This window comes from Coturnix japonica, chromosome 1 (assembly GCF_054131305.1).
Source record: "Coturnix japonica strain WE chromosome 1, WE-NBRP24, whole genome shotgun sequence".
Classification (NCBI taxonomy): domain Eukaryota; kingdom Metazoa; phylum Chordata; class Aves; order Galliformes; family Phasianidae; genus Coturnix; species Coturnix japonica.
In genome coordinates this window covers 121,253,539-121,268,492 of record NC_140663.1, presented here as the reverse complement: position 1 = coordinate 121,268,492, position 14,954 = coordinate 121,253,539, and the positions used below count along the sequence as shown (strand labels likewise).

The 14,954-nt window shown below is 43.9% G+C and overlaps 3 protein-coding genes across 12 annotated transcripts in view; 1 reads left to right on the top strand and 2 right to left on the bottom strand.

The window, feature by feature from the left end:
- MRPL30 (mitochondrial ribosomal protein L30) overlaps positions 1-5,641 on the bottom strand; it is a 24,580-nt gene extending 18,939 nt beyond the window's left edge. For 3 of the 7 annotated variants that reach the window (XR_014941122.1, XM_085533502.1, XM_085533489.1), the window contains exons 1-5: positions 5,580-5,641; positions 5,344-5,424; positions 4,478-4,624; positions 4,020-4,093; positions 3,799-3,932 (exon numbers count right to left, since the gene is read on the bottom strand). Coding sequence is in view for 5 of the 7 variants with exons in the window: in XM_085533502.1 (XP_085389628.1) it covers positions 3,800-3,932; positions 4,020-4,093; positions 4,478-4,624; positions 5,344-5,424; positions 5,580-5,627 (483 nt within the window). In the remaining 2 variants the exon portion in view is untranslated. Of the gene's footprint in view, positions 2,098-3,798; positions 3,933-4,019; positions 4,094-4,477; positions 4,625-5,343; positions 5,425-5,579 lie in introns of all 7 variants that reach the window. The other 4 variants (XR_014941109.1, XM_085533480.1, XM_085533507.1 and 1 more) reach the window with 4 other exon arrangements.
- Positions 5,531-9,400, top strand: MITD1 (microtubule interacting and trafficking domain containing 1). Of its 4 annotated transcripts, none has more exons than XM_015850566.3 (7): positions 5,531-5,921; positions 6,059-6,160; positions 6,259-6,395; positions 6,904-6,990; positions 7,572-7,687; positions 8,048-8,108; positions 8,196-9,400. In XM_015850566.3, the coding sequence occupies exons 1-7, from the start codon at positions 5,546-5,548 to the stop codon at positions 8,289-8,291; spliced, it is 975 nt and encodes a 324-aa protein (XP_015706052.2). In that variant the 5' UTR covers positions 5,531-5,545; the 3' UTR covers positions 8,292-9,400. The 4 variants fall into 4 exon arrangements, with proteins under 4 accessions (XP_015706052.2, XP_015706037.1, XP_085389498.1 ...); XM_015850551.3 differs by having other exon boundaries at positions 5,759-5,931; XM_085533372.1 differs by lacking the exon at positions 6,059-6,160 and having other exon boundaries at positions 5,759-5,931.
- A 3,247-nt stretch (positions 9,401-12,647) lies between these two features.
- On the bottom strand, positions 12,648-14,410 carry LIPT1 (lipoyltransferase 1). The gene is made up of 2 exons (XM_015850541.3): positions 14,356-14,410; positions 12,648-14,091 (listed from the first exon to the last, which is right to left on the bottom strand). Exon 2 carries the CDS (start codon positions 13,841-13,843, stop codon positions 12,722-12,724), a length of 1,122 nt encoding a protein of 373 aa, XP_015706027.1. The 5' UTR covers positions 13,844-14,091; positions 14,356-14,410; the 3' UTR covers positions 12,648-12,721.
- Between the last annotated feature and the right edge of the window lie 544 nt (positions 14,411-14,954).

Sequence of the window (14,954 nt, the reverse complement as noted above, 5' to 3'; positions counted from 1 at the left end):
GAATCTTTTTGTGAAGGGAAAAATTAATGGCAAAAGATAGACCACTCAGAGAGTGGTCATGCACTGGAATGGCTGCCCAGGGAGGTGGTGGAGTCACCATCACTGGCAGTGTTCAAGAGATGTCTGGATAGGGAGCTAGACAATATGGTTTAGTGGTTTTCTGTAGGTATGGCAAAGGGAGGATGATTGGACTAGGTGACCTTGTAGGTCCTTTCCAACCTTGTGATTCTATCATTCTATGATAGGTTATGGTTTGGATTATTAGCTACCTTTTATGTATTCTTTTTCACCATAGCACAGCAAATGGTTGAAGGCAAACATGAGTATATGCAAAATACTGTATACTTATATGTATACAAAAGTACTGTACACTTTCAACCTACTACAAGAGTGTATCTCAGTGTGTTGCTCCCTCTTACATTTATTGCTCCATTATCAAGCACATACAAAAGCATTTGGAGAGCCTTAGTTTCAGAGCTGTTGGTTTGGATCAGCCATTTCAAGGCAAAGGGGAGAAAAGAAAGTTTAGAGTAGCTAAAAGAAAAAGCAGCAAGCGTATCACTAGGAGCTACAAATGATAAAGAATACTGTGGGGGGTTTTCAACCTTACATTTTTATAGTTCTATTACAGATATTTCATATTTGTCACTTAAAATATCCTTAGCAAAAGAATTATTAAAAATCCTCTTAAAATAGTTCATTTCTACATATGTATGTTTCTGCATTGGTACCAGACATTGCAGCAGAGATGTGTTTGGTTCATATGAATATATTTCAAGTTCTATGGCAAGCAGACATAGCGAATCCTGTCCAACAAGAGAGCCAAACACAAGCTAGTAATGTGCCCAAGCAGCCAAGGAGGCCAAAGACACCCTGGGCTAAATGAACAAAAGCACAGCTCCACTGAAGCTTTGAAGAGATCACTTGCATCTGCTGAGCACTTTCTAGTTCATTTCTAAAGCAGAGTTGTTTTCGGCACAGGGAAGACAAGTTAAGTAGAGTGAGGTTGGCAGCAGAGAGCCCCCAAGATGGCTGGGGCTGGAGCACTTCTCCCATGAGAAAGGACAGCTCTTCGGGGGGAGGGTAATGCCTCATATCTGTAAGGATAATGGAGGGGATGGAGCCAGCCTCCTGATAGTGGTGCAAGGTGAAAGGATAAATGACAACAGGCATAAGCTGAAAGAGAGAGGCTCACACTGTATTCTGATTATAAATTTTCCCCCCACGAGGACAGCTGAGCAGTAAACTGGACCAAAGACCTACATGGTACCTTCTAACCTGAATTTTCCTCCCATCTTAAGTCAGCTTCTTTGTTCCCTATGCAAGAAGCCTGTATCACTTACCCATGCTTCAGGAAGATTTACACAGGGACAATGCTCCATTAACGAAGTTACATGAACACACAGTAGGTTTTTGCCCTTTGTTCGGCTCATGTTTTAAACCTGAGGATAAATCTTTAGAGAACACAGGTTTACACAGAGAACGTCTGAGAAATTCTCACTGCAAACTGTCGTGACCTTAGAACAAGTAGTATTTCAGAAACAACCAAATTTACACATACATTACAAGTTTTAAGAATATATAATTTCTTTTCTCATGAAAACTGACAGTCTGCCAACAGCAGACATTCCTTGCAGGTAAATCTTACCCACAAAGAACAGATACTGTCCAAAACTGTTTTCCATTCTCTGTACTTGGGAAGTGGGGATCAGCTCTGCTCTATCATAGGCAGTTTATCAAATACATACGTTGTGCACAGTACTAAGCAAGCCTGGTCATTAATACATTTTTTTTCAGCTTACATTTCAGTACTTCTGTAGGTTGTGGTGTCTGTATAGTGAATTGAGAGACCTGTATAGTAATGGATTGAGATCCTGTATTTGTACATGGTGTGTAAAACAAAACAGACAGTGCTCCCTCTCTTGGAGATTCACCAGGCTGCACTACTGCACACACAAGTCCCAAACATGCCTGCTAAGATTTTAGAGTCCCTGGTTTTGTCAGTTTAGGCCTCATATCTGCTGTCCCTCCGCAACAAGGCTGACGAACAACATGTCCTTTGTAAGAGCTGAAAGTCCAGCTTTACCAAGCACCTCCCTGTGGGAACACAGAAACCACCATGCAGACTGCAGTTATGCTACAGCACAAGATGCTGCGCAGACATTGAAACTTAGGGGAGAGAAGAAAAAAAACCCCACATAATTTATCTATCTCGTTTTTTTTCCCTTTCTACTCAACATCCTTCAGTCTTTTCTGTGTCCTGACTGCAGCCTGTAGTTTGTTGAGAAATTGAGGCATTTCAGCTCCACCCATGTGTGTCTTTGGTCTGCCTTTAGGAGCCATCTCATCCTTCAGCGTACTACTATATCCTATCCCTCTGCCTTTCTTCTGCACACAGTATCTCTAGCTGTTATGTCTTCTACTGATACGTATACTCCTTAGAACTCCTACATGCTTTTACTCTTCCCTGCAAGCATGCAGAAAGGATAAATATTCATTTTCAGCCACTGAATCCCTCTAATCTTCCCACAACATACGGTAATTAAGATTAGCTCCTCTACAATGTCTCTAGTGTGGGAGAGGCTCACAGCACAACAAACAATGGAATTTATGCTTGCTGGAATGAAAACTACTTTATCATTTGATATAGCAGCAGCTTCCTAATTTTAGCCACAATTCTTAAACAGTAAATAAAAACAGTCTTTAAATCATTGCACAAAGTACTACACAAGACACTGCAGTGAAAGGTCTTATTTTATATGCTTGGAGCTCATAATTGCTAAATTATATCAAACAAATACACTTTAGGGTCTCCAGATTTCTTAAGTCTACAATATTAGCACATGAAAAGCATTAACCTTCATAAAGACTATAGCTCGTAGGCTACTAACATTACAGAGAGTGAAATCAAAAAGTGAGGAGGTGACTGTTCCCCTCTGCTCTCCAATCATGAGCCCCCTCCAACCCCAGTCTGGGCCCCCTAAAAAAGGATGTGGAACTGTTGGAGCAAGTCCAGAAGAGAGACACAAAGATGCCACAGGGCCAGAGCACATCTCCTATGAAGACAGGTTGAGGGAGTTGGGCTTGTTTAGCTTGGAGGAAAGAAAGCTCCAGAGAGACCTCACTGTGGCCTTCCAATACTTAAAAGGCAAGAGACTTTTTACATGGTCTGACAGTGATAGGAGAAGGGGGAATGGTTTTAAACTAAAAGAAGGGAGATTTAAGTTGGATGTTAGGAAGAAATTTCTTACTCAGACTGATTAGGCCCTGGCACAGCTGCCCATAGAAGCTGTGGCGCCCCATCCCTGGAGGTGCTCAAGGCCAGGTTGGATGGGGTCCTGGGCAGCCTGAGCTGGTGGCAACCCTGCCCATGGCAGGGGTTGGGGCTGGATGGACTGTGCAATCCCTTTCAGCCCAAACCATTCAGTGATTCTACGATTCTATACTACTATTCTATAGACGGGAAGCCAGATGAGACTGTCTGTTAAGAAACAAATGTGAGATTTGAATGACAGGTAAGACACTCAAATGCCTGCATCAGTAAATGGAGCTCTGAACGGACAGTCAGTCAGCTCTCAGGTAACTCATGATCAAAAAAGCCTTTCAATTCCTGTTCTTTTTTTAGTGTAGTAAAGATGAAGACATCCACCCTCACTGCAAACCTTTGCTGTTAGCTGCAAAATACACTCTCATTAATTTGATCTGTTCTGTTTACATACCAGCTTCTATTTCATACACGAGCTCTTAACTCAGGACTTAAATTATTTATTTTAGAAAACATAATTCCAACCAGCACACCTTATGACTTAATTTCTTCCTGCTCCACAGGTTTCAGACGCTGTCTAATGATAAGCTCTCCATTGCTCGTAAGAAAGGTGTCTGCCATTTCTTCTTCTGTGGGTAACCCATGTGGTAGTTTCAGTGGCTGTATTCTATGGATAGAAGAGTGTGCTAAGTAAGGTTGTAGACTAGAAAGGAATTACATTAGTACTCCAAATTAAAACTCATAGTCAACAAACCTTATCAGATGTTTAACAACTTTCAGTTTGGAATTCACAGAAGGGATATTTTTGTGCAGTCTTGGTTGATGAGCCTGTATAAAGGATAGTATTGGTTTTAAAAATAAAGTTTCAAGGTACACATCTCTGTTCACAAAGCTTTTCAGTAAAATATAAACCACAATTGCAAATTTAGATTTGGAGAAATAATACTGATGTATTATGAACATACACGAAAATATGCAAAACTTGATCAAACTCCTGATTCCAGTAAAACTGTTCCTATCTGCTCCTATCTGCTCTTACACACATGAGCTGGTTCTCCATTATGTAGCTGTAAAACAATCCAAGTTTTGTGACTGCACAAAAAGCACAGAACAGCAACAAGAAAAATCAAGAGAAAACAACATCTGAATTCTACCCTGCAGTTCTGCATCTTGGATACATGTTGTAAGTATGAACAAACACAACTTCCATACCTTATCCAGTCCAAGATCATGTATGATCTTCTTCTCCCAGTATGGGCGACCAATTACACTTTTTATCCTAGTAACGATATGGACTTTGTGGGGCTGCTCGGGGTCACCTCCATACTTCTCGTGATCTCCAGGCCGTGGCTGAAATACCTAGAGCAAGAAGTTCATAGTCTTGTTTTGGTTTGTTTTTTCCTAAATATCTGAATTACTGTTTTAGTTAATAACCCTCCAAAGCACACTTCAGCCTTGGTAAAAATCTAACATCTCCAATTACATTGGTTTTCTAAAGGTCAACTTGCCAAGCGATTGAATCACAGCATCACAGGGGTAGGAATAGTCCTCAGGAGATCATTAAGTCCACTGCCCTGCTAAAGCTGTTCCCTACAGCAGGCCACAGGAAAGCGTACAGGTGAGTCTTAAATGTCTCCATAGAAGTAGACTCTATAACCTCTCTGGGCAGCCTGCTCCACTGCTCTGTCAACCCCACAGTAAATTAGTTCAAATGCAGCTTTTATAATACAGTGAAACTTATAATGGTTTGCTAATTAATACATAAACTCTGAAGTCAGGCCACACGACAGCATGGATACACAGCACTTAAGACCACATGCATATCACAGGGCAACCTCTGAGCCATAAGTTTTGTCAGAGGATTAAGTAACTTTAAGAAGCTTTAGGAAAAGTCAAGTGCAACTTGATGGTGACTTGCAGAAAGATAAGCTGCAATGCAAACTAAACCAAGCTTCTCTGCAGCTTCACAACCACTGTCAATAAAGCTGCCACACCACACAAGGCCCAGAACACGCAGGCTAATGGCTCTTTGCGGTGATCCCATGGCTTTCAGCGTCCTCTAGGGGGGCAGAACGTACCCACTCGGGAACTCTCGATTTGGTGAACTTCTGCCGAGCCCATTGCGTTGGCACGATCCCTTCCGGCCTTCTCCCCAGCACCTACCAAAAAACAAAGCAGTCCCCATTAACTCATTAATAAGAGTCCCCCAGCCGCAGACCTTCCCAGCAGTCACATCTCCCCGTCAGCAGAAGCCCCTGCCGCCCCTATGGGACCCTCTCCATGCCAGCACACGGTCACCCCGCCGTCCCCTCACCGCCTTCCAGGCAGCGCCGAGCCCCAACCCGCCCCTGCTCGCCGCCATGTCGGTGTGCAACCTTCCGGCCGGGCACCTCCACTGCGGCTCGTGTGTTCCGCGGGAGGAAGGGCAGCGGTGGAGCACAGCCCACATCACCGCCCCGGTTTCGATTTTTCCTTGTCTCCTCCTCCGTCCCCGCACCCCGTTGCCGTGCCCATGTCTCGGTCGGCGGGCGATGGCACCGCCGCGCTGGAGCGGGCCGCGGCAGAGACGCTGAAGCGGGCGGTAGAACTGGACGTGGCGTCTCGTTTCCAGGAGTCCCTGGTGTGCTACCAGGAGGGCATCGACCTGCTCCTGCAGGTGGTGAGAGGTATCGGTCTGGGAGAGGGCGAGGGGGGTCGTGCGGCCATTAGCACGAAGGGGCTGGGGACACGGAAGCCGAACTCCCTCCGGCCTTGAACTCGGGGAGAACTCATCGCTGCGGTTCTGGTTGTCAGGAACGAAGGATGAGGCAAAGAAACAGCGATACCGGCAGAAAATATCCGAGTACATGACCAGGGCTGAAGACATAAAGAAGTATATTGAGAAGGAGAAGCAAGGTGTGCAGCCACCACTGGCTTGCTTACATTTAAATGTGTGATGCTACGTGGGGATTATGTAATGTTTTTACTGACAAAGTCATTTGGTTTTCTTTCAGATGGTAAATACCATAAGCAAATCAGAATAGAGGAAAATGCAACGGGTTTTGGCTATGAGAAGCTTTTTCTGGAGTATCTGACTGAGATTGTGTCTGAAGTTTGGGTGGAGGACCCCTACATTAGGAGCGTCCATCAGGCAAGTAGATATTCAGCATTGCATATCACAGAATCATTATGGTTGGAAAAGACCTCTCAGATCACCCAGTCCAACCAGCAGCCCACCCCATGCCCACTGCCCACAGACCATGTCCCTCAGTGCCACATCCACACGGTTCTTGAACACCTCCAGGGACAGTGACTGCACCACCTCCCTGTGCAGCCTGTGCCACTGCAGCACTGCTCTTCTGAGAAGGAATCTTTCCTAATATCCAACCTGAATCTCCCCTGGCACAACTTGAGGCCATTCCCTCTCATCCTGTTGCAGTTACCTAAAAGACGAGGCCAACCCCCATCTCATCACAACCTCCTGTCAGGAAGCTGTGCTACCATTTCAACTCCTATGGCCTCTTTTATATTGTATATATATAAATAAAGCCTATATATTTCCTTGAATTCCTGCATTCTAGTCCTGACTGCTGTGCTGCTGTTTTAGTTGCTAACAGCTAAAATAACCCAAGTTACTGAACTACACAAAATCGTTACAGTTGTATAATTTCCTGCGATTCTGCGAGATGCTGGTTAAGGGGCCGTGCAAAGTGAGAACAATCCACCTCCTCACTTCCTATGATGAAGTAAGTGTCCAGGTTTCAGTTTCAATTTCTCTGTATCCAGGTAATACCACACAAACACACCCAGCATGCACAGATGTGTATGTTTATATTTAAATATAAATATAAATTGATTCATGTTTACAAGTATGTGTTTGAGAGTGGCTTTGATACCTGTAGTGGAAATCACAGGTTAAGAGGAAGAACTGTGATAGCTGAACAGAAATAATTTCATAAATTTAGAGTTTTTTCATAACAAATCCTTGGTAACAGGATCTTAAATGGAAAAGTTTTGTGTGTGTGTGTAAAGTGTTATCAAAAACAAATAACCTGTTGAGATACTTCTTTCTTTTTCTTTTCCACCAGCCTGTGTAGCTCTCATTTAAGAGCTTTTGATGAGCTGAAACCTTTCAAACTATCCCTGCGTTTATTCTGGCTCAAATAGTGATCTGTATGTAGCTTTATTGCAAATCTTCCCTCACGCAGATGGCTTTCTTTGGGTTTAAATTATTACTATAAAGGCTTTATAGGGGATTTTAGGAAGCGTTGACCAAAAGTAGAATATATGTTTATTTAAAAGAAAGCGTTATCTTTCTTTTTAACAGGGCAGTGGGAGGAATCAACAGACAAGTGGCTTGGAAGAAATCAAACAGTCACTGAGGAATCACGGGATAACGCTGAATGTTGAGTTTTCGTCTTCAATCCATGATCGAGAAATTAGGTGGGTGATACTAAACAAATCAATGATTTCCAGTTGTTTAAACTACCCAGTTTGTGAGATGATTTCTAACCACAGTTAACAGAATGGAAGGCAGTGCCTTTTACTGGATACGGTTAGTCAACCACAGTTTCATATGTTCCAGCTGAGAACAATATTGGATGTATTAGATGTCTTCAGTATACAGAACAGTGCAGAATGTTTCATGCAGGTATCTGAATGGTTCATACAGGTATCGGCTATGCAAGGAAATAGTTGTGGCTGAAGCAAAGAGCTTGAGAGTCGTGCAGATGTGTTTGTTCTTTATTTGTTTCTTAATTTGGTGTACTCGTGGGTTTCCAATTTATTTCTCTTTAATAACAGATTCAACAACGGATGGATGATTAAGATTGGAAGGGGTCTGGATTATTTTAAGAGGCCGCAGGTAAAAACACTCAAACCCCTTTAATTAATTCCTATGGTAGAATACCTTATTCTGTGTTACCTATGTCTATTCCCTTATCTTCCATAGGGTCGTTTCAGCATTGGATACTGTGACTTTGACTTGCGACCGTGTCATGAAACAACAGTGGATGTCTTTCATACTAAACATACAAAGAAAATGTGATCAACCCTAACTGCTTTTAATGAGTGTTTTCATAAGCATAGAAATGTAAATTTGTACCACTTGGGTCCAATTGTCCATCATCAGAAGATGATGGAAAATCACTCCAGAACAGGTACTTGGTCCAGCACTGCTTTTACAATCTATAGATTGAAGAATATTGTGCCTTTACAGTCTGAGAAAACACAGCTGTACAATTTTCCCACTCTATTTTTTTATCCTGTAATCTTAAAGAATACAGCCCAGGTCTAAATTTAAGTTTATGGAGAAGGGGTTTTATAACAGCCTCAGTGGCCTCTTTACTGTTATTTTTACTGTTAATTTTGTCTGTCTTCAGCAAATGTTGCGGGTTTTAACTTTAACTGACCACCTCAAAAACATCTGAAGCCGTGCTACTGTTTTAACCCACATGACCTCTTTTCTAAGCAGCCTATGTGTTTCCTTGAATTGCTGCTGTTCTGCCGTTTTAGCTGATCCCATAATACCTGGTTTCACTGACTACAGATAGCCCCAAATCTAGCATCCCATTCCCTAAGCTCCTTGCATGCAAACGCTGTAGTGTTCAGTATGCAGACATAGTAGAATCTTCCTCTCTGAATGATGGATTTGGGGCAAAAAACAAAGATGCAAACAATGTTCTAGCTGTATTATTTTCAATATTGCTCATTATGTTCTTCCATTCCCTGCTGTCATGTATCTGATTTCTATCCTTTGCATTACTCCAGAGGTTGTATATCCCAAAACTTTCTCATTTCTGTTTCCTTATGGCTGTTGTATTCCATTATCCCTCTTTAAGTCTTGCCTCTAACAAAACAGATCTATTCCAAAGCTATCAATGGGAAACTGCTGATCTTTGCCCTGTTTTATGGGCAACAGTTTGCCAACAGTTTGCGATCTTTTTGCATAGAGGACTCAGCTTTTCACTGCTGAATCAGACAAAGAATACTGTGTGCCACAGAAGCTGTATGCTACCAGGTCCCTCCGAGCATTCCATAGAAAGTCCCTGTCTTCCTGCTGAGCTAATGTGTGCTGTCACTGTCATTGATTTTATTCAGTTGTATATAACATGCATATTTTTAACGGGAATAAAGGTTATTTTTTATTATTTGTAATTTAAGTCATCTGTTTAAGTTCTTCTATGATTCCAAGAAGCCAGGAAATGTCTCAAAGATCAGCTAATGATGAGAGAAAGTTCATTGTGAATGCATTAAGCATCCTGTATGTGAAGCTTTGTATGTTTTCACCTAGTCTGGGTTTCAGACATACAGGGGCTAAATGAAAAGCCAATTTTAAATACAGAAGGCTGCAGTGAGGTCTCCTCACAGCCTTCTCTTCTCCAGTCTGAACAAACCCAGCCCCCTCAGCCTGTCTTTGTAGAGAGGGTGGGCCAAGGATAATACCTTTGAGCAGCGTTCTACTGAATTTACCTTTAACTTAGACAAAACAGTGCAATTGAGGAGCACCTTAAGACTACAGAGGACCTAATGTACCCTCTTTTCAGGGGCATACATTTTTTTGGATGGCACAAGAAGGCATCCAAATAAGAAAAATAGAATCCCAAACCAGACATTTGAAAGACTTGGGAAAAATGAAAAGATTAAGCATTTTAAGGGACAGCTAGAAAAACTGCCCTTACCTGGTCTCTGGCCCCTGTAATATCAGCAGAGCCAGAAGCATCATCAGACTATTGGGACATGCCAATTCTTTCTGCAGTCACTGGTTGAACCTGCTGTCAGCTGGAACCTGAGATACAGGCACCCTTAAAGCAAGCACTGGGGCCAGGAGGTGTGGTTACTGTTCACACCCTGTGCACTCCTGAAGGTATAAGACTGCAAAAGGGTTTCCATACAAGAGAAGAAACTCAGAAATGTAGAGAACTGTCAACTGTTATCAGTTGGTATAATCTAAGTTGGGCTGATAGAAAGCAGCCTTTGTGAGCTGTTAAGGCTTGGGAAACCAGGCAATGATTAACAAAAAAAGTTGGCTAGCCTTCCAGGGTGACAGTGAACTACAGTGAGGGTGACGGAGCACTGGAACAGGCTGCCCAGGGGGGTTGTGGAGTCTCCTTCTCTGGAGATATTCAAGACCCGCCTGGACGCCTACCTGTGTGACGTGGTGTAGGGAGCCTGCTTTGGCAGGGGGGTTGGACTCGATGATCTCTGGAGGTCCCTTCCAACCCCAACAATTCTGTGATTCTGTGAACTTAGGTTAGTTGGAGATCATCTTCATGTGACCCACCCATCACGTGAAGAAAAATGGGGCAAAATACAAAACAGATTAAGGAGGAATACCATTAGCCTTCATGGACTACCTCAAGTTAGTTTCTGACGTTCTGGCATAAGTAATGCTGCTAAGGAAGCTCCAGCAGTTGTAGCAGCTGCCTTTGTTGCAGGCTTCCAGCCAGATATTCGAGAGCAATCACAATCTATTGCTGTCTGGTGGCAGACTAAGCCTCTTACTGAATTAGTCAGCAGTGCTTATCCCTGCATTGCAGCTCTGAAGAAGACAGTGAGACTAAACTCACGGCACTGCAAATTCACTATTTTGCTCCTGGAAACACTAGCAGAAGAAGAAGTGCTGTAAGAGACTATAGTAGGAGAAGAGGAGGAATGGAAGAGTCTCTTCCTCCGTGCCACAGTCTCTGAAATGTAATTAGGACAGCCTGAAGGACATAAATATGATTGCTCTTTTACTTTCTTTCATTTATGCCGGTCCTACTTTATCTTGCCTTAACAGCAAGATTGTTTCTTGCATACTTGACACTGGTGCCTCTCAATCCACTTTATTTGTTCTGATTTTCCTGCATTTCTCTTATCTTCAGAAGTGGTAAATATTGTTGGTGTTTCAGTATCTCATCCAGTAACAAGCCCTGAGCTCCATTTCTCAACTTGGTGCTTTTGAGTCCCACAGCCCCTGTTAACTTTCTAAAAAAGACCTCTCCATAAATTGAGTTGTACCACATATTGTACCCTGGGTGGAATTTACTGTGATGTGCTTGTACCTTGACAGGGTGAATTTGTCTCTTTCACTTGGTGAACACACCACTTAAATTTTAAGTACAGGCAGTTTGGTGAAAGAGTTGCATAGCCTAAAAGTAAGCTCTCTAACACACTCATCTGGGCAGAGCTCCTATCAGCAGAGCCCATCACTCTGCTGTGCTGTGTTCTCTCCTACAGCTGTAACAATAAACTGCTTCTGTTTTGACCTGGTCAAAACTGCATTCTGGTTACTCTGCAACAACAGGGAAATAAATCTTGAGCCTTTCTTTTGGAATAGTACTTCTATATTGAGTTGTTACTATGATTTAACCTGAAAACTGCCACTTTCAGTTCACTACTGTCTTCTGCTAACAAGTTTTGTGTTAGGTGGTAGGAGGAGGAAGTTTGCCTTTACATGTACATACTGGAATGTAGAATAGGTATTCCCACTTATGGCTTACACACCAATTCACAGAATCATAGAATCATTTGAGCTGGAAGGGAGCCTTAAAAGTCATCTAGTCCAACTCTCCTGCAATGAACAGGGACACCCACAGCTACATCAGGATGCTCAGAGCCCTGTCAAACATGACCATGAGTGTCTTCCTCTTCTGGGGGAATATTTAGGAATTTAATGTACAAATACAGCAAAGAAGCTTGCATTATTGTTCTTGATTTGTGGAAACTTCCACCAGCACCATAGCCTGAGGTAAAAAGCAGCATCTCTCCTGTCTGTGGGAATGTGGCTCATTGCACATGAGGTAATGAATCTATTATTTGTACAACACCATCACTGTCCCGGGTACAAAGGGGGCACATATGGTCCACATCTTGGCCTCTCCTGCTACATCACATAATCCTCCATGCTGCAGCTTCTAATCCCTCCTGCCCCTTCTGTACATGCATGTGCAAAACCCTAATCCAGTATGGAACTGTGGGACAGCTGCAAGTACTGCTTACTAACACGCTCGTAATTAAGAGAAGAGGGTCACCAGCACTGTAGGATAGGATTTCCAACAAGAAACAAGGGGAACATCCTTTTCCACGCAGCTCAGGAGCTGAGGCATGGTCTTTGAGCTTCTATCTGCAGGGAATGAGATACAGGCTAAGAATGAAGTGCAGCAGCACAATAGCAGTCTTCCATCTGCCATTTGTTCCTTCTTTGCTGTAGAGACAAGGGGAAAGGCCTGCAGCATTTTCCCTTTTAAGCAGCGATGATGTCTGTCAGCATGGAGCAATGAAGGGCTGCTGCCTATTACAGAGGCTTACATTCTGCAGCCCAGCCTCAGGTGCAGGCAGAATGAAATCTCGTTTCTAGCAGGTAATACTAAACAAAAGCACAACATTAAACAGCTCAATGGCTAACAGACAGGAAAGCAGCTTGTAGAAATCTGTCTTTTAATTTTGTTTTTAATAAACAACCTAGAAAAGCAGAAGTCATTTTCACATCGCAAATCACATTAACGTCACCATATTCTCACATAACAGATTCCACTTGCTGTGCAACTCATAGTCTTGTGGACATGCCCTTAGCAATGCGCTTAACAGTGCAGTGGTTTCATTTGGGCAAAACTTACTGCCTATAAGGCTCTTCACCAGCTCACTGCACAGTGCTGGAGGAAGCCACTCCTGTGGCAGATCAATGTCACAGGCTTCAATTCTTCCATGCTTTACATCCATGTTGACTTTAACATCAAGAACGGAATCTTTATAAACCATGTTAAAACATGTGCTAATGCTGAACTTCGGTGTCTTTCCATACACCCATTCCCAGGTTTGCAGTTCTTTAGATTTATCATTGATTCCAGGAAGCACAGTCTCATCAGTTGGATTTATTAAGGTGATGTGATGATCTATTCTGTGCTGCGTGGCATATTCTTCAGCGAGGGCATCCAGCAGCATCTCACAAGTTAAGCTAGGATCCTCTTCAAAGAGGTTTTTCACTGAGGCAGGTACACTAGGAGTGGCATTGCTTTTCAGTCCTTTATAAGGACTCTTCAGTACAGAAGATAAAACAGATTTATTGGCATTGCAGAGTAAGGTACAGTGGTGATACGCAGTTGTCCGCCCCAGCTTTGCAGCAGTACCTGAGATTTTATACTGCCCATCTAGCAAGATGTCATACCTGTCAGTGACATGGATATCTAACTGCGGCCGCAAGGCTTTCAGTGCCTTCACAACTAGTTTCAAGTTTTCCATTCGCTCATATTTTTTCCTGGTTGTGAAGAAAGTCAAATTGATATTGCCTAAGTCATGGTATACTGTCCCACCCCCGCTCCTCCTCCGGGCTAGTTTTATGTTCTTTTGCCTCATCAGCTGGAGGTTGCACTCCTGCCATGGATTCTGATGTCTTCCTATTACTACAGCTGGGGAGTTTCTCCACAGGAAAAGGACCTGCCGGTTCTCCAAATTCATGTGGTCATGGATCCAGTCTTCCACAGCTAGATTTTGGTAAACATTGTTAGACAGAGACTGGATGATGAGCCCCCCGCTAGCTGTGCCTCCAAAGCCAGCTCTGGGGGTCCTGAGAAGGCAAGACAGCGGCAGGCAGCTCTTGAACGAGGACCGCAGCACCATAGTCTTAACAACAGAACAGCGGGCAAAAGACCTGTATGTACTGCTAGAGCTGAATGTGGCACATGCACAGCCTGCAGTCGTGACAGGGAGGAATTACTGGTTGCAGTCATGATGCAGTCATGCTCTTCCCAAAGCAGCAATACTCTTAAACTGCAGTGAGTTGATAAGTTCTCTGGAGGCTGCTGATGCTGTTCCAACCCGAAGTGTGCTGGGGTGGGGGCTGTCAGAGGTGCGTCTTCTTGCAGCGCCTGGAAGGCCAAGGGAACAGATGGGACCGATTCTCCCCCTCACTCAATCCATGCAGCTCTGCTCGGTGCTTATCGCTCCACTGAAGAGCAGCAGCGCTGCTTCAGCCAGCAGCTCCTTACAGTCGCTTTGACCGAATACAGGCTGCCCCAGCGCCGCCCGCCCGGGCCGCCATTGCGCTGCGGACACAACCGCTCCCTCAGCGGCCGGCCGAAGCGACGCACCCCCAGCCGCCAGCGCGTCTCCTCCCCCCATTTCTTACTCACCACGGGGATGGATGACGATGTGCGTGCTCAACAAGTCCCGTCCCGGCTGCTCAGCTGGTTCTTGCGTCCCTTCCGCTTCCCGGGTTAGAGGTGGCGGAGCGTGCGCCCGCGGCGCCATGGCGGGGAGGGAGGCGGGTGCTACTTCAACCCTGCCGTGACCCTTCAGGAGATGAAGTTTTATCCTCAGGAGAATCCATATATCTTCCTGGAGTTCCATAAGGGATCCATAAGGGATGCATTGCGTGCTTTTATCTCGCATATTTCCTCAAAATAGGAGTCACAAGACCTGAAATTGTACATAAATTTGCTTACTTCTTTATCTGCTTTCTTACAAGGAAGTATTACTTTTCGGAAAGGGTAGTCAGGCATTGGAATGCACTGCCCAGGGAGGTGGTGGAGTCACCGACCGTGGGAGTGTTCAAGAAACATTTGGACGTTGTGTTGATGAATATGATTTAGCTGGGAAGTATTGGTAATGGTTGGACTAGGTGATCTTCTAGGTCTTTTCCAACCTTGATAATTCTGTGATTCTGTGATAAAACACTGGGAGAGTGGCTTGTGAGGATTCTCACAGATTGCTCCTCTGCAACAGTGACACA